General features: G+C 38.9%; 1 protein-coding gene across 1 annotated transcript in view; it reads left to right on the forward strand.

Moving 5' to 3' along the window:
- Positions 1-19,271, forward strand: part of ap4b1 (adaptor related protein complex 4 subunit beta 1) — a 32,142-nt gene that overhangs the window by 10,252 nt on the left and 2,619 nt on the right. Inside the window, exons 7-13 of the mRNA XM_042491131.1 lie at positions 4,119-4,217; positions 5,008-5,119; positions 6,618-6,701; positions 6,936-7,039; positions 13,193-13,400; positions 13,480-13,794; positions 18,745-18,897. Of these exons, the coding sequence (XP_042347065.1) occupies positions 4,119-4,217; positions 5,008-5,119; positions 6,618-6,701; positions 6,936-7,039; positions 13,193-13,400; positions 13,480-13,794; positions 18,745-18,897 (1,075 nt within the window). The remainder of the gene's footprint in view (positions 1-4,118; positions 4,218-5,007; positions 5,120-6,617; positions 6,702-6,935; positions 7,040-13,192; positions 13,401-13,479; positions 13,795-18,744; positions 18,898-19,271) is intronic.

The following is a 19,271-nucleotide window of genomic DNA, read 5'->3' on the forward strand; positions in this document are numbered from 1 at the left end:
AAGATACTTTTAAAATACTTAAAATACTTAGTAATACTTACTTTTAAAATAATTTAAAATACTTTTCTAGGATTTTATGGACATGTCTACGATTTTAGAAAATTTCTAGGACTGTAGGATATTTCTAGGAATTTAAGATGTTTCTAGGATTGAAGGACATTTTATTGATTCTAGGGTGTTTCTAGAATTTTAGGATATTTCTGGGATTTCAGGACATTTCTGGAATTTTAGGACATTTCATGGATTTTAGGACATTTCATGGATTCTAGGGAGTTTCTAGAATTTTGAGACATTTCTAGAATATTAGGATGTTTCTTAGATATTTCTCAGATTTCAGGGCATTTCTAGGATTTTAGGACATTTCCAGGATTTTGGTTTAGCTAGGAACTCTGTGGGGTGATGCAGGGGATCCTCCACTGGGACCTGTTTGATAAACAAGCTCTGTTCTGATGCTGTATCATGCACTTTGGCACCTGATGGATACAAGAAGTACAAAAACAATTCCCAGTGTGAAGCACTTTATATTCATAGTGAATTAGAAAATAGCTGGGGGGCCACCCAGCACCCTCTCAGGGGCCAGATTTGGCCCATATAGCACCATGTATCATTGATGTAATGGCTATAGATAATGATGCCATCTTAGTTTAGATTGGCTCTCTATAAGCCTCACTTTCATTATGCAACTCTGTCTCTGTCTAGCATATATGATCTCCCAGGAAAATTAAGGCTCAATTTAGAGCACAAAAAAAGTTTTCTTTGCTTTCAATATTCCCAGTGGTGGAAATTAAGGAAACTTAGACAACCAAAGTAACTATGGAAAACAAAATGCACTGTTTCCTGTGTTGTTGGCAGTTGCTGGGCACTGAGGAAAACATTTTTTTCATGTTCGTTTGACTGTTTGTAGTTTCTCTTTAGCTAGTTGCCAAGCTATATAAAACCAGTGCCTAAAACCATTAATATAGTCAAGCAAGTTTAAATGACTGACGCTCACTTTCCAAAACACCTAACAATTACTACAGTGTGTCCAAAAAACAGTCATTTGGACAGAATCCTGTACTTTCCTGAACAACTTCCCTGGCAGCAAAGAGCAACCACGACAATTCTTGTTCCCAAAACACTAGAGCTGCATGAAGACTAAAGCACAGGGGTGACTGAAGGCTCTGCCTCTCTGAAGCAAATACATTTATACATTGTGTTTTATCTGGAGCTTCTATAACAGCGGTGCAACTCAGAAGTGAAAGTCAAGTCAAGTCAAGTCAATTTTATTTGTAGAGTCCATTATCACAAAACATGGCTTGCCTCAGAGGGCTTTACAGTGTACGACAGGCAGCCGAGGATTTTAGGACATTTCTAGGAAATTAGGACATTTCTAGGATTTTAGGGAATAACCAGGATTTTAGGATTTCTCTAAGATTTTAGGACATTTGTAGGATTGTAGCATTTTTCTTGCATTTTAAGACATTTCACAGATTTGAGGAGATTTCTAGGATCTTGAGACATTTGTTGGATTTCAGGATGTCTCTAGGATTTAAGGACATTTCTAGGATTTTTGAAAGTTTCTAGGAATGTAGGCGTGTCGGTGGGATTGAGGAGGTCTTCGAAGTATTCCTTCCACCAATCCACAACATCCCGAGTCGAGGTCAGCAGCGCACCGTCCCCACCATACACAGTGTTGACAGAGCACTGCTTCCCCCTGCTGAGACGCCGGATGGTGGTCCAGAACCTCTTCAAAGCCATCCGGAAGTCATTCTTCATGGCCTCACCAAACTCCTCCCATGCCCGGGTTTTCGCCTTGGCGACCGCCGTAGCTGCACTCCGCCAAGATAAATAGGACTCCTTCTTCAGCTTGACGGCATCACTCACCGCTGGTGTCCACCAACAGGTTCGGGTGTTGCCGCCACGACAGGCACCAACCACCTTACGGCCACAGCACCGATCGGCCACCTCAACAACGGAGGCATGGAACATGGCCCACTCGGACTCAATGTCCCCCGCCTCCCCCAGGACATGGTCAGAGTTCTCCCAGAGGTGGGAGTTGAAGCTCTTTCTGACGGGAGACTCTGCTAGATGTTTCCAGCAGACTCTTACAATGCGTTTGTGTCTGCTAGGTCTGACCGGCATCCTCCACCACCATCGGAGCCAACTCACCACCAGGTGGTGTTCAGTTGACAGCTCCGCCCCTCTAGTGTCCAAGACATGCAGCTGCAAGTCTGACGACAACTACAAAGTCGATCATCAAACTGCGGCCTAGGGTGTCCTAATGTCAAGTGCACATATTGTCACCCTTATGCCTGAACATGGTGTTCTTTATGGACAATCTGTGGCAAACACAGAAGTCCAATAACAAAACACCACTCGGGTCTCAAATCTCTTGGTAGACAGCTGCATTGACTTTGGACTTGATAAAACACAATGGACAAACACCAGAAGATGACATGGCACCCCAAATCATGACGGACTGCAGAAACTTCAAGCTGGACTTCAAACACTTTGGATTCTGTGCCTCCCCACTCTTCCTCCAAACTCTAGGACCTTGATTTCCAAATAAAATGCAAAATTTGCTCTTATCTGAAAAAATGACTTTGCAACAAAGAGCAGCAAACCAGTTCTTCTTCTCCTTGGCCCAGGTAAGATGCAGTTGATGTTGTCTCTGGTTCAGGAGTGGCTTGACATAAGGAATGCAACTTTTTTGGCCCTTTTCCCAAAGACGTCTATGTGTGGTGGCTCTGGATGCACCGACACCAGCTTGAGTAAAGTTCTTGAATTGACTTTTCATGACAATCCTCTCAAGCCTGCTGTCATCTCTGTTGCTTGTACAACTTTTCCTGTCACACTTTTCCCTTCCAGTCAATTTTACATTAATATGCTTCGAGTGTCCATGTTACCATCTTCTGTACAACAGTCAAGTCAGCAGTCTTCCCCATGATTGTGGTTGTGTATACTGAACTAGACCTAGAGATACACAGTATTTTTACTGTTTGAATAGTAATTTACTCAAACTTAAAATGAAATATTCTAATATTTTGAAACATGTTTTTTTTTCATATTTTTCTAGCTGTAGGTCACAATTAAAACAGGAAAATGCTCGAAGCACTTAAGTTTACATGTAATTATTCTACAATATATCAAATGTTCACTTTCTTGAATACCTGATGAAAAATATTGAACTTTTTCACAATATTCTAATATTTTGACATGCACCTCTACAACAGGGCAATTCAAAGTGCTTTACAATGCAATAAAACATATTAAACAATAGAGATTTACAATGTAACAGTAAAGATAAAATTATATATAAGGTAAAGCTAAATAAATCAGAACAGGCTTACACAAATGCAGTCACTAGAGTGGATCCATTTGTCATGAACTGGCTCACAGTTCAGACAGAAAGAACAGACAAAGTGTCAGTGGATTAATCTGAAATGCAAAAAGGCCTAATTCAACCTAGCTGCACCCCAGATCAATTGCCACGTCCAAATATGAGGTCAGCACTTAATACCAATTATAAAAACCTTTAAGAAGCAACAAAGACCAACAAGGTTGCCAAGCTATTATTAAGTCGACATTAAAACCGCCAAACCTGCAGAACACATAAGCGTGAACACATTTCTGTAGATTCTCAGGGAGAATTTACCAGCATTTACCAGCAACAACTCCACATGAGGAGTCAATACCTCAGATTTCAGTCCAGAGGGCTTGGAGCCTCACATATACATCTATTATTGATTCAGCCCTCTGCATTGTTGTAGCAGGAAACAGTTACTGTATATTGCATATTTTATTGATTATCATTATTTATTATCATTGGTGCTGTGTCTCATAAATTGACATTGGTGAATGTGGATGAGGTGTATGTATAAGAGAAATGATATAGATAAATGTTGACGAAGAAGACCCACCGCTGATTCTTAAAATATATTCTTTTCAGACTGGATGACATTGTTATCGTGAGGAAACCTGATCATTTGCATTTGTGTGTGTGTTTGTGTGTGTGTGTGTTGAGGTGCTGAGAGAACAGTTGTCTGTTCAGTTGACTGGTTTCTTTGTTATTGTAAATCTCAGATGGATGTGTGGATAAATTAAAAATAAATAAATAAATAAAATCTGTCTTCCTTTAGCTGCTGTTGCGTTCTCTGCCTGGCCTGATGGGGGCGCACTATAAACGTTTCTTCTGTGGCTATGCTGAGCCCGCTTACATCAAGCAGAGGAAGATGCAGGTGAGACCTCTGTCATTTTTTCTGCTAAATTTTATGCTTTTTGTTCTGTCACCACAACTTTACTGCAATTTGCTATTTTTGTAAATAAAGTAATATTGGCTAACTGAAACTAGAGTTGAAACAAATGATGCCATAAACTTCCCTCTTCACCAGACTGTAAGTAACAGCATATTTCCATCTATTATACAACAAAAAATGTAGTAAACAGAAGGAAGATGGATTCATTTTGGTAGAAAGAATGTACCTTTGTGTTTGACTAAGCAATCCCTCTTTTTAAAAATCAATTCAGGTTTAAAAAAATGCTCTTGTGGTTCAGGCCCCATGTTCGTTTTTACTCCATACCGCATTCTTTTTTTTTCAGATCCATATACTAATGCTGTGAAACTGTGTGATTTTTAATCATCACATAAGTCTTAATCCAGTTTTAATGGCGTTAGAACTGTGTTAAAAACGCCAGCACCATTTGAACTATTCTGCCTCCTTGGTATAAGCCTTATTGGTATATTCTGCGTTTATTCTGTATGCCTTTATGTTAAAAGTTGTTGTATTCTTAATTCAGTTTGATATTCAGATTCAGTTTGCAATGTTCTGCAAAAAAAACATAACTTAGGAACAGAAGGTTCCTACAGGTACAACCTGTTAAGCCAGCTGTAAACTTTTCCTAACTAGAACTGCAGTGCAATCCTTAATCTCTGGAGTACATGTAATAATGTCCACAATTACCTCTGAGTATTGCCAGTAGCAGCCCAGTAGTTAGACAGTGGTAAAGCCAATGCTGTTGTGTCTGCAGGTGCTGGTGGAGCTGGTGAATGATGAGAATGTAGTGATGCTACTGGACGAGCTGAAAGGATACTGCACTGATGTCAATACTGACACTGCCCAGGCTGCAATCTCGGCTATTGGTAAACAAACACAAATACTCAGAGACATACTATTGTCTGGCAGTACAATGTGTATTCATGCACACACTGTCTTGTTCAACTTTTCATACCCTCCTTTTTTTTCTTGCTTATAATACACATAGCCATTCATTTGCTTTATAACTCCACTTCCTTGTGATGCAGATGTCAACTGTAACAGATGAAGATAATGTTGACATTTGCATAACAAGGAAGTGGAGTTATAAAGCAAATGAATGGGCTATGTGTATTATAAGCAAGAAAAAAAAGGAGGGTATGAAAAGTTGAACAAGACAGTGTGTGCATGAATATCCTCATCTGTTTCCAGTAAACAGAGCATGAAAAGGAAAACATTCAGCTTGCTCAGGTTTGACACAGTTACAAAGAAAGTGAAAATATATTTTTAAAAAATGAACATTATGCATGAATTTCTCATCAATATAGAAAATTTTGAAATATGAAATATGTATACTATGATGAGTATGTACATTGTGCAAAAATCTCAAGGAGGGATACTTAACTTACTTTGCTTGGGGGCCACATTTGCAAAATTACAGTTTTCCATATGTTTCTCAGATTTTAGGATGTTTCTAGAAATTTAGGATACTATTAAGATTTTACAACATTTCCACATTTCATGGATTTAAGCACATTTCTAGGATTTTAGGATGTTTTTTAGGATTTTCCGATATTTCAAGTATTTTGGGTCATTTTTTAGGATTTCAGCAGGTTTCTAGAATCTTTTAGATTTTAGGACATTTCTATATTTTTGGCACATTTATGAGATTTTAGGACGTCTAGGATTTTAGGACATTTCTAGGACCTTAGGGGCTAGCTTTTCTATAAACAAGCTCTATTTTTGATGCTGTTTAATGCACTCTGGCACATTACGTAAACTATAAGTACAAAAACTTTGAATTTGAATTAGAAAATGGTTGGTGGATTTGGGCCAGATTTGGCCCAAAGGCTGTAAGTTTAGTACCACTGGTGTAAAGTGTCTAAAAATATACAATTACAAAATATACAAAATTTGCCTCATGCTACATTACAATGTACAAACTGGCATGTAAAAGTTTAGAAATATAAAACATATTTACATTATGTTACCACACATAATAGATTAAAGAATAAGACACATATACAATATGTGCATCATAAGAGTGGTGCTGGTAAGAATAAATTAGGATACTGATGAATATTGCTCAGTTGGGTAATCGCACAGAGTATTGCTGTGTATTGCTGTTGAAAAAGGATGGTTATACGTACATCGCGTAGGTGCAAAGCTTTTGAAAAACTTGAATACAGAAAAAAAGGTAATGCCTGCACGCTTACTCCATGCCACACAAATATATTCAAGACAACGTTTCAATCCTACTTGGATCTGACCTGACAAAGGTCCAAGTGGGATCGAAATGTTGTCTTGAATAAATTTGTGTTGCATGGAGTGACTGTGTATTGCTGTTGCTCATGTCCTGTGTTGTCCTGTGGGGACCGGGTGCAGGTCGTATTGGACGGAGCTACAGCGACAGGTGTCTGGAGATCCTTACAGGACTGCTCGGGCTCAAACAGGAGCACATCACTTCTGGTAAGACTTATCCCCCACACACATAGTCATTTCATACATGCCGTAAATACATATCATACATGCTCTGCATACGTTTCTATAATCAGTCAGTGTGCAGCTGCATCTGTTTAAGTGGCTGTTGCAGTTAAAAGCACTGGAGTTTACACATCCTTTTTCTCAAAAACAGCTGTCTCTACTTTGTCTCTCTCTGTGTTTCTGTTTTTCTCTCTCCCACCCACCCCCCTTCCTCCCCAGCGGTGGTGCAGACGATGCGTGACCTGGTCTGGGTGTGTCCTCAGTGCAGCGACACTGTGTGTTTGGCTCTGGAAGGCTGCGAGGAGACGCTGCAGGATAGTCAGGTCAGGCCTGAGATGTCACATGACACATGCAGCTTGGATGTACGAATGTTTCCATGTCATACAACATTCACATGCTTTACTTAAAGTTCCTGTCATGGCATTGATTAAACCCCTTAAAATTCATCTCTGTTCACCAATATTACAACAACAAAAAACAGCCCTTCATGCCTTAAAATGGCTCAGATGTCACTCTACACCTTTGCCTCGTTTTGTGTACAAAGAGTACATGAATATACAAATAAGCCCAGCCCCTCACAGGCTCACCTGCAGCTCCAGCAAACCTGCTCACCTTCACTGTGCTCATCAAACAAACTCTGCTTGTAAACCATGAATAACATGAGCCCTCAGCTACACACACAAACAGCAAATAATGTGTCCCTTGTATTATTTAAATCTCGGTCTCAGTTGCCAGCTCTGACCATAGACTGTATAAAATAATGGACGCAGCCTCCACGAGATTCAGGTTTTGAAGAGTTTGGCATTTTGCCCTTAGCCATCTTGTATTTTTGGAGCCAGAGATGATCATACTTTGATAATAGGGATGAGATTACCCAATGCTAGCTTAGTTAGCATGTTGCATTCTAGTTATGGTTAAGTGTGATAATACTAATGCTAGCAAAAAAAAACAACAACAGCATAAAACCACTCAAACAAGACATAACAGGAAAAAATGAATATCCAACTGCTTCCTGTAAACACACAGTGAGCAGCATCTTAGCATAGGACGTGTCAAATGCTCCTAGCACCAATAGAAAGCATTGTGCTGCAGCACATCAACAGAGAGATTTTTACCTCTTCCACTCATGCATTAGCTTAACCCTTTGCATCCTGAGCAAATTTAAAATAGAATATATAACAGATATACTTTATTGTCCCGGTGGGAAATTTGCATTGGGCTTCACTCAGTACGTTTACATGATGTTAGAAAAAGTTGAATTGTTGTGTTGGTCCGACTAAAACTGGACATTTAAAATATATGTAAACATGTTAAATCAGACATCTAATTACTCAAACACCTCAGTCAGACTTTAACTGGACTAGGGGATCTCTACACGCTCCTAGTCACAACGCCGACCTCCGTCAGTGGTTAGGGACTGTTTGTTATTTATGAGTGGGTAGGGGGACCTGCTAAACAGGTCATACATTTTCAAAAAATTAAGCACTGAGGAGGAACTTTTGTTTTGAATTTTGGCTTAGGTGAGGGATATACAACTTGAAAAGATAGTGTTTTATATTTATTTTAAATAAAAAAGTCACACCCCAGCCACCCCCCTCCTCTGATAAATAAAGTACAGTCCCACAACACCGGCACAGAAGCTCAGTGATGTGCAGCTGTGGACGGGGCGTAGCTAAACATACTTTATCCACTGAAAAAAATCAAAATCAGTTTAAGTTGAACTATTTAAATATTGTCTCCTCTTTACCGACACAACAGCTGATGGAGGCAGCGGGACAGCAGCAGCTCCGCTGTTCAGTGGAGTAAAATGCTGTTTTTGATATAACGGCCTCAAAACCCTGTCGCCAAGGGCTTTTTTTACATCAACCACTCTGTAAAAATACTCCATTACAAAAAGTTCAGTGATCCAGATGCTACCTGGTAAAGGTGTTATTAGCAAAGTATACTTCGAGTATCAAAAGAATACATGTTTAGAGTGTTATTTTATGATAAATTCTGCATATATTAAAAATTAAAGGCCCTAAAAAAGTATTTTTTCAATCAATAATGAGTGATGGGGTCTTACACATATCTACTTATATTTAATAATGCGTTTCTATTTACAAACAAGTCTGTACAAGTCTACATGTTTGTTTCCCTCACTACAACCCTTGTTGTGAATCCAAACTGTCCTTACAGTGAGTACAGTATTTGGATAAATGTAGTGAGTAACTTTACAGCAGTGGTTTGAGAGGGCTGTCCTTCAACAGGACGACTCAGGGTTAAACCAACTGCGTCAGCAGGCATCCACCCTGCTGACACGTCCTTGATAAGTGGACTGAAGTCCTGCCAGCTCCACCGCTCTTGCTCTGCAGCAGATGCTTTTAAATTGGCAGTGTGGGGATGTCAAGTGTGCGAGGAAATGTGTGTGTTTCTTTTTTTTTTTTTTTTTTTTTTTTTGCTCCTCTGCTCTCATTATTTTTTGCTCTTTGTCTTTTTTATCAACTTCACTTTTTATAATCTGATTTCTTGTACATAAGCAAATTATATAGTGTGTATAAGGTTCCAGTTTGTAGTAGCAGGAACATTTAAAGTGAAAAACACAATGGAATACAATGACTTTATTTAAGGTACAAGGTAGATTTATTAGTCCTTTTTTAAATGTAGTTTCTTAAACGTAGTTTTAAAAGTGAAATTAAAATTTGTCCTTAAATCCTGCTACATCCTTTATATTTTTAAATATATATATATATATATATATATATATATATATATATATATTTTACATATTATTTAAATAATATCATTTACATATATTTTTTTTATATTTTTTATATATTTTTTAATATTATTATTTTTATATATTTTATTTATCTCATGTAGCTTATTCAGAGCAAGCAACATGTTTTGTCTGTAGCTTCTTCAGGTTCACTCAGTTAATTTACAAAAGTATTGGCAGGTGTGATAAATGCATGAGTCACATGACTAATTATCAATTTCTCTTTTTTTTAAAAAAACTTTTTTCAAAGTGTATCAATAACATCTTCTAAAGTGAGCATAATTTAAAAAAAAACATGACAATATTTACAAAACCTAAAATATATGTAATAAAATGTTGGTGGCAAAATGGTTTAACATGTATTCCTGCTAACTGTTCTCGGCTTCTTGATGTTTTTGATAAATGTTATTTAGTAAATATTGTTACACTGATTTTGAGAAGTCATGAAATCCTTGCTGTTTTTTGATATGTTTTGTAAATAATGAAAAAAGTACATTGCAATGATCACGCTCACTTTAGAAAATATGTTATTGATACACTTTGAAAAAAAGAAAAAAGAAAAATGATGTTGTTAATCAGTCATGTGACTGGTGTATTTATCACACCTGTGAATGCTTTTGTAATCTCACTGAGCGAACCTGAAGAAGCCGCAGGCGAAACGTGTTGCTCGCTCTGAATAAAGTCAGAGTGAAGTTCTTCTTCAAAATCCTTTATTTTCTCCTCTGCCAACTGAGTAGTGCTTCTGTAGATATATGAAAACACTACACTACATTTGGTTTGACCCCTTGTGACTCATTTATGCAAAACTCAGATAAACAAGACTAAGGTGTGTCAGAACATTACATAAGTAATATATACTGTATATATCTGCTGTGCTTCATCTGACTTTGGCACTGGCACAAAGACGACTCTGTTAAAATGTTTACATGCAAGCATCGCCTTAATCCCGTAATAATGTAGTTGTGTGTATGCAAATAGTCTCTACCACATTCTTACTTTTCTTCACTTTTTCTGTCTGCCTCAGTCTGGAGAAGCATTCAGATCCCTACACTTAAAGGGACAGTTCATCACAAAATGAAAATTACATATTTTCCCTCTTACCTTGTTCTTTATCAGTCTAGATAGTTTTGGTGCGAGTGTTGGAGATATTGGCTGTAGAGATGTCTGCCTTTTCTTCAATATAAAGGAACTAAATGGCACTCAGCTTGTGGTGCTCAAAGATCAAAAAAAAAACAAAAAAAAAACTCAACAGCAATGTCTCTTTTCAAGATAATCCTCAGACCTTGGTTTGAGCAGTTTCATGAAGGAACTATTTTCTTCCTACCGAACTACGTACACCCGCCAACTGTATCACTGCGCAGAAGATAGCATGCACCCACTTCTGTTATAGCTCAACCAATGAGGATGCGATTCATGTTTAAACCTTGAATTGTCATGAGCACAAGCCCCTCGTCCAAGAGTAGTTGCATGAAAAATATGTATATTGATTTGAGGATTAACTGTACCTTTACGTAAAAGTAGCAAAACCTAAGCATAAAATTGCTCCAAAAATGCTTAAGAGTAGCATCATAAATTTAAAATGTCACTTTTGTAAAAGTATCATCAATAAGAATCAGAATTGGGTTTTATTGCCAAGCACATTCACACATACAAGGAATTTGACTCGGTATTGGTGCAGTGAACATAGAGGAAGAATTAAAATAGTAACTTTAGATAAAATAAGATATAAGATAAAAAGATGAAAAAAAAAACAGCAACTAGAAACTCTAGATGTTAAATAAAGGTAGCAGAGTAAAAAGTACAATATCTACTTCCAAAGTGTTTCATGGTAGAAGTTGCAGTGGATAATAGCATGAACTCCCCACTGTGTGATATTATATATATTTCATCATGCTGGTGTAAATTAGTGGGTGCACCCACTAATTTTACCAGATTATACTTAACGACTGTGTGTGAGGGTTAGGGTTTGGTGAGGGACAATTGAAGCTATCTGTAGGCTTCATTCGGCATTTCGCTTTTTTTTTTTTTACCAGTTGTTTTTATTTATATTTAACACAACTTGCAGGTATAAATCAACCAATAATTGCTGTGAATATGACACAGATATAAATATCAATAATAACAAATGAAATACATATTTGACCTTCCCTTAACAAATGAAATAAATAAATAATAAATTCATGCATCATATGATACAGCCCTACTACTTGGATTATGACAGAGACAGTAACAGATGCAGAAAAGTAACAAAAAGAAAATACACTTGCATCTTTTTAATGCTCCTTAACCCTAACCTGCCCCTTCCCATGGCTCTTTCTCCAACTTCCATTGCACATATGTAAAGTTTCTTGTATGAATTCATTCGGCATTTCTCACCAAAACACACACCCAGCTGTCCACCATTGATAATAGGCATCAATATTGGGTTGAATTTAGTTTGCGATGGTGACCAAAATGCGATGTCCAGACGTCTAATGCCAACATTAATTTGACAGAGAATGTTGCTGACAGATAATGGTAAAATTTTGTCCGTTTTAAGTCGTGTAGTTAAGTAACCAAAATTATTCAAACGTCTCATGCTAACATCATCTTGATGTAGAATAACCACATGTAAGGCATGGAGAACAGAACACAGCGTCTGCAAAACATTGTAATGTTTACAGCCATGCAATGTGAAATCCTAGTGTTGTTAGACAGTTATGGTGTCGTCAACCTGATTTTTATTTCAACCAAAATTTTATGTTTATTTAAAAAGGACACAGCATATCAATGAACATCAGTATAAAATACAAATGTACATATGCCAGAGTTAGCGGGACTACTAATTTATATCCATGGTCCCTTGGCAGCTAACAGACAATAGAAATGCTGGTGCAGACAGGAAGAAGCTTGACAGACTGATAAGGAAGGCCGGCTCTGTCCTGGGATGCCTGCTTGACCCAGTGCAGGTGGTGGAAGAAAGGAGGACGATCACCAGGCTGTCCTCCATGCTCGAGAATGACTCCTACCCCATACATGACACTCTGACTGCACTGGAAAGCTCCTTCGTGACAGACTGCTCCTCCCAAAGTGTGTGAAGGAGCGGTACCGCAGGTCCCTCCTCGCTGCTGCTGTCAGGCTGTTCAACCAGCACTGCTCCCAGTAGACCACACTCACACTAACTGGACTTGAACTGAACTGAATTGATGTAAATATTTTTTTTTTTCTTAAAAAAAATGGCATCTTGTTTTTTTTTTTTTTTGTTTTTTTTTTAAACTATTCAGCATTGCGTTTTTTTGGGGGGTTTTTTTGTTTTTTGGTGTGAATCCACAAAGCTGAATAACAATGTTGAAAGCGTTGCCTTCCTCCCACAACATTTGTAAAGACAAATTTTGGAAGAATTTGGAACCTGCATTGTTTGCATTCATGTTTTCTTGCTGCCAGTCTTCACTGATGCTCATCAATATAACAGTGTGAAACAGATAGCAGTAAAAGATCGATAAAAACAGATAAGGAAGACGACAGAAAGATAAGAAACTATCTAATTGCAATCAGTCCTAGTGTGAACCACATCACACACGTCACCACACTCACAACTAGCGGCCTCACTCTCCATAGAGTACGTTTAAACCTGAGCAGATATCTCATCATCCAGAGTAACAAATAATATCTCAGTGGACGTCTTGGGCCTTTCATATTAAGTGTGAATCCTCTGCTCATTCTCCTTATCCTCCATCAGGGAAGGCAGGCCTTGCTGTGGCTGCTGGCTGTTTATGGGGAGCGAGTCTCCAGCGCCCCCTACACGTTGGAGGTGTTCATTGATGGCGTGAGGAGCGAGGCCTCTCTGGGAGTTAAGATGGAGCTGCTGACAACCGCCATGAGGCTGTTTCTGTGCCGGCCTGCAGAGACACAAGACATGCTTGGAAGACTGCTGCACTACTGCATAGGTGTGTGTGTGTGTGTGTTCATGTGTGTGTGAGAAAGACGTAAAACAGATGACTTTGTTAACACTCCTATGTTTTCCAGAGGAGGAGACAGACATGTGTGTGCGTGACCAGGCGCTCCTCTACTACCGCCTGCTGCAGTGTGGGATCGAAGAGACACGAAAGGTCCTCCAGGGTCGGAGGTCAGACCCTTCCCTGGGTGTTCTGATTGGCCGCCCCGCTGAGCCCATCAGCCAATGGGCAAGCAGCTTTAACACTCTGGAGCCTCTGAGGCAGGGTACTACAGAGACAGAGTCAGCCAGCAGAGGAAGTCCGGAACATGTGGCCTTTAACCCCAAGCCCAACACTGATCTCTCAGACAAACTCAACTGTGGCCACACTGAGAGAGTCCATTCAGGTGAAGACATTTAAATGTTCCTGTAGAGTATTTTATTTTGAGGTAAGACCTGCACTTTTACTGAAAGCTTTTAGTGATGGAGCAAGGCTGTCCGACAAGGGCAGACAGAGTGTGAGAAAAAATTCAATCTGATTTTTTTCTTTCACTGTTGCTGTCATACACTGTATAAAATAATCACCTATTGGTTTGTGGACTCCCATTTTGAAGTCTAAAGTGCAGCATTTTGGCCATTGCCATCTTGGATTTGTGGTCATATTTGAACGTAAGGGTGAAGCGAAACCCTAACACTAGCTAGTAGCTTGGTTAGCATAGTGCTCATACAGTCTGTGCTAAGCTGTGCTAAACTGTGCTAAGCTGTGATAGTGCTAATGCTAATTTTTGCTAGCAAAAAAACAAAACAAACAGGCTTAAAACTGTTGAAATAAAATGAACATACCAGAAAAAAGCAAATATCTGACTCATTAGAAGGTATTTGAGTATAACCAAACACAGACTTTTCTTAGCGGCTAAAATGTTAAAATTAACTGTCGTGTGGAGCCACAGCCATGCCTATACTTTGTGAATCTTGGGTGTCACTGGTTACGTTGCTTAGCACTGATGATGTGGTGGCAACCTGTCCATGGCAAAATCAGCTGTCATTTAACCCTTTGAAACATGGAGTGACATCAGTTTTCAGATGCCTTTCACAAGTCTTTAAACCTTGAACCTTGAGGACATTGTTGCGATTTCTTGGAAATACAAAAGTGAACATACCAAAAAAATAAGTAGATTTTTAAAAATGATGAACTTGCTCTTAAAGCCAGCCTCAAGTGGCCATTAGAGGAACTGCAGTTTTTGGCACAGTGTTGGCCTTTGAGGTTGCCGCTTGGCTGCTATGTATTCATGGGAAGCTTAAGTCCTCTTCCAAGGCCAGGATCAGATAATACTTATGTATTGCTGGTACAACTTTCCCACAATGCCCGGCCAGCATAGCCATGTCTTATCACAGCAGCATGCAGTTAGTGTTACACATTCACAGACTATTGCCCTGGCTAATCATAAAAGCCAGTGCAATAACTACAGCCATGGCCATAATCACAGCAATGAACACAGAGTCCAGAAGACCAACAAACACTTTGTATTATCTTCTTGCCCTATCATAACCCCTTGAACAAAGCTTTTTCCAGCTTTATTTACACATTTTGTCTCACAAAGTTCAACTAATGGTAAAACAAGATTCTGAAAATTAATGAAAATTGTAAAACTAGAATTACAGGTTTGGAAAAGTGATCAGTCCCCTGATTTAATACTCTGTAGAGCCACCTTTGGTTCCAGCCATCAGTCTGTTGGGATTATGTCACAGCTAGACTGGGGAATATTTGTCCTTTCTTCCTTGCAGAATTATTTGAGTCAAATTTCTTGGTGAGCAGTGATGGACTGCTTGCCTCAAGGTTATCTACAGATTTTCTGTCAGATTTGGATTAGGGCTCAGACTTAGCCACTGAAGGATATTCATCCTCATATCCTCAAGCCTGGGTGGACTTCTCTGCATTGTGTTGGGGATCATTTTCATGCTGGAACGTGAACGCATGCTCAGCTGTCTAGCAGTGGGCCAAAGGTTTTCATCAAAATTTTGGTTGTACTTTTTCCCTTCAATCCCCTTCAATTCTGACCAATTGCTAAGTCCACATCTCATTACATAATGTTGCCTCCACCATTCACAGCAGGTATGGTTTTGTTTTGTGAAGTGTTTTGGCTTTTTACGCCAAATAAAAGGCTTGGAGTTCAGTACGAAGTCTTGGTCTCTTCTGATCATAAAAACGTTTGCCACATAGCATCAGAATCTTGATAGGTGAAAATGAGACTGTGCTTTGCATTTTTCAGAAGAGGCTTCTTTCTTGCCACCTTACCATACAGGGCTGCTTTGTATGAAGCTTGTGAGGTTTTTGTCACATGTACAGACTGAGCAACCTCAGCCAAAAAGATTTAGAAGCCCTTCACAGTCAAAGTGCAATTTAGCTGGAAACGTCCTGAATGAATGTGCTTCAGGGAGCCAAAGTGTGTGGACCTTTTTTCTAATGTTGTTTATTGGTGTGGAACCTGCCTTTAACGGTCTTGGGTGTGCACTACTACTATGGTTCCCTACATCCTTCATAGTTGCAATTGCCCTAGTTCTGTCATCCAGTTTGTAGGAAAGGTAGCAGTGATGCCATACGCTCTACACTTCTTAATAATGCTCTGGATGGCACTCCGGGGGATAGTTTGATGAGACCTTCACATGCTCCTCAGAAATATTTAAAGTACGAGTTACAAGTGGGAAACTGGGAAATTCCTGTGATTTTTTACATTTGTGTGACATTTCAAGGCAGCAGAGCATAGAAAATGTCAGCAATTGACAGTAAAAAATGATATGAATGACAAAAGGAGGAACAGATACTAAACTGGTGACACTTATCTTGGCGGCCCAACTTGAAACTGTGCTGATTATATGGAACTTCTGTCCTGCGGGTGGGAAGATGTGTGTGAGGCACGCATGTTTTCACAGACATGGATGTATTCTGTAACTTGAGTAGTCTTAAGGAGGCATACGACCGCAAGGCTGTACTTCTAGTTTTGATGATATTTTACTTTGACGTTGAGCGTTATAATGTGTAAGTACAGCTAGAAAAGGTTAGATTTAATTTATTTTTATTTCTAGAGGTGTGAAGTAACAAAAGGTACAGCTACAGCCACAGCATCAGTCAGTTATTACAGACTCTGCACGTTTTTGTTTTGTTTTTTTTTGACATAGTTTCCACAACAACAGACAGATGAACCTTCCAACATCATCACTGGTATCCATTGATAAGGATGTGCATTTGCAATTAAAGGCCAAGGATCTCTGTATGATCTAGTCATTACCCACTAATTAAGAGTGAAAGAAGAATGGATTTTAGCACCAGTGAGTTTTGCAAATAATGTGTTTATATTTCTGCAATTCACGCATTGTTGAAAATGTCAACAAATACAAAACTGTTTTTTCTGCCTCTCGAGCAGAACATGAGTAATATGCCTGTAGGAGACACCTCAGGTTGTTGAACAATAGTTAAGACTGATACCAATGGCTCCTTGTCGAGCTGCGGTATTTCTGGTTTTCAGAACTTGTTTTTTGGCTTGCTCTTCCTGTACTGGGGCAGAAAGTCCTAACCTGTTGGAACGGGATGAAATGACTTGGAGGTACAGAAAGCCTGGTACTCTAGCTGAAAAGTATAGCGGTTTTACCATAATTGTAACTGACGAATATATTGAATGATAACCTGTGTTAATATGGTAGTGCCCTTTTGCCAGACACAGTGTCTTCAGAAAGGTCACGTTTTGCACAATTCATTGTGTTCTAAATGCAATTAGAAATAGTTTAAATTTACCTTTTAGTTTTGATTCTAAATTAGGGATGTATGGATTCACTCAACTCATGATTTGATATGATTCACGATATTGTGTTCACGATACGATTTTTGCATATTTTGTTTTAATATGAAATGAGATTACAGAAAAAAAAACGACTGAAAAATGTTCTATAAATTATTTAAAACAAAAATGTTTACAAAATACTGCATTTTGTCTTCTTTTCTATATCAAATTAAAAAGTCCCTTATTTCTGAGGTAGGTCTAAATGCAAAACACAAACTATGCAATGAATGTATTTCTGGACATTCACACTGGCTCTTGTACTCATGGGTTGCAAATGCGCTTGTCAGTGTGGTTTGGCCATGATGTTATCATTAAGGTGTAACGTGCATAGGCGAGGCGGACCAGATGCTGGCTCACATGCTGCATCATGTTAGTTGTACAATTTATGTAGTTGCTCCTTAAAAAACACTTTCCAGTGGCAGTGAAATTGAATAGAAAAATTTTCAGTCGTAATTTTTCTGTAATCTCATTTCGTGTTTAAAAAAAATCGTGAGAAAATCATATCGTGAACCCAGTATCGTGAATTGTATCAAATCGTGAGTTGAATGAATCGTTACATCCCTAATCAGGAGGACTGTAACATTCAGCAAAAAAAATACTGGTAAATTCTTGGCATCAAGCTTCACCGTTTTCCAAATTTGGCACCTATGTCCACTTGGACTTAACAGTGAACTGATAAGATTTTGGTGGTCAAAGGTCAAGGTCTCTGTGACCTTGCTTCCATCTCATTCTTATGAATGAGATATCTCAAGAATTCCTTGAGGGGAATTTTTTCCAAATTTGGCACAAACATTCACTAGGACTAAAGGGTGAACTGATCGGATTTTGGTGGACAAAGATCACTTTGACTTCAGAAAACATGTTTTTGGTCATAACTCAAGAATTCATAATCCTCATTTCACACAAATGTGGTAATGTCGAAAGGGATAAAATGATGAAGTGGTGATATTTTATATCCAACAAGTCAAAGGTCAACTTCACTGTAACATCACAGTGATTAGGAAAAACAAGTTTCTGAACATTATTCAAGTTCATCTGTGCATCGATGTGTTACACTATTTTTTAAATTCAATAAACACATTTACAAAATAAACTATAACACAACAATCAGTGCAGAAAGTACAGAAATCTGAAGGATTTCTGAAGCCACTGCAGCTCACTCATCTGCACTGTGAGGCTACAGAAAAGGCCACAAACATCTTCATGCTTTAAATGGGTCCTCATGGATCAGGCTTATACACTAAATTGTGTTATTTTGGTCAGAGACTGAGAAACATTTTTTCCGTCCCAAGGTTAAGGTCCATTTCTTGGAATGCAGTGCCATTTTAATCACAAATCTTTTTCTCTGGCACTCAGACTAACCCCCTATCCCCCTCCCACTCCACCCTTATCCCTCCCTCTGTCCACAATTCGGCTCCCTGTTGGCTTAATCCTTATTCTCTCTTTATTCTTTCCCATTCTTCCCTTTCCTCCCTATGTCCTCCCATTCTCCCTCTCTTCATCCCCCCTTGTCTTCTCCAGGTTCAGACAGTGCCAGTGGCTGTACAGACTCGTCGGCTGATGTCCTGGCTTCCAGCGCTGCAGTCCCTCTCAGTTTGTCCCTCTCCCCGGCTCTCAGCCCAGAGGAGTTTGAGCGTCTGTGGCTGCAGCGACAGGCTCTGCATGCAGAGCGAGGTAATTAAATGGAAGGAGATTCTTTCATGCCGAAAGCTTCCTCTTCATGGGACAGGTATTGTGGTTGACAGGAGCAAACAGGGCTGACGTAAAAGTGGTACAAACCGGTCTGAAATCTCTGGTGTTGGAATGTATCCAAGTATTTACTGAAGTCAGGGCACTTTAGTAAAATTTGATTAACTTGTACTCTTTTAGCATTTTCTGTTCATGCCATTTTATACTTTTACTCCATTTCATCTGTCTGAGATTTTTATGCCTCTGCGCTAGCAATAGCCAAGGCTGGAGGCATTGTGTTATTGTGTTGTCCGACTGTCCATCTGTCTCATTTTTGTTAATGCAATATCTCAAGTATGCCTGGAGGGAATTTCTTCAAA

The sequence above is a fragment of the Plectropomus leopardus genome, chromosome 8 (assembly GCF_008729295.1).
Source record: "Plectropomus leopardus isolate mb chromosome 8, YSFRI_Pleo_2.0, whole genome shotgun sequence".
Classification (NCBI taxonomy): domain Eukaryota; kingdom Metazoa; phylum Chordata; class Actinopteri; order Perciformes; family Serranidae; genus Plectropomus; species Plectropomus leopardus.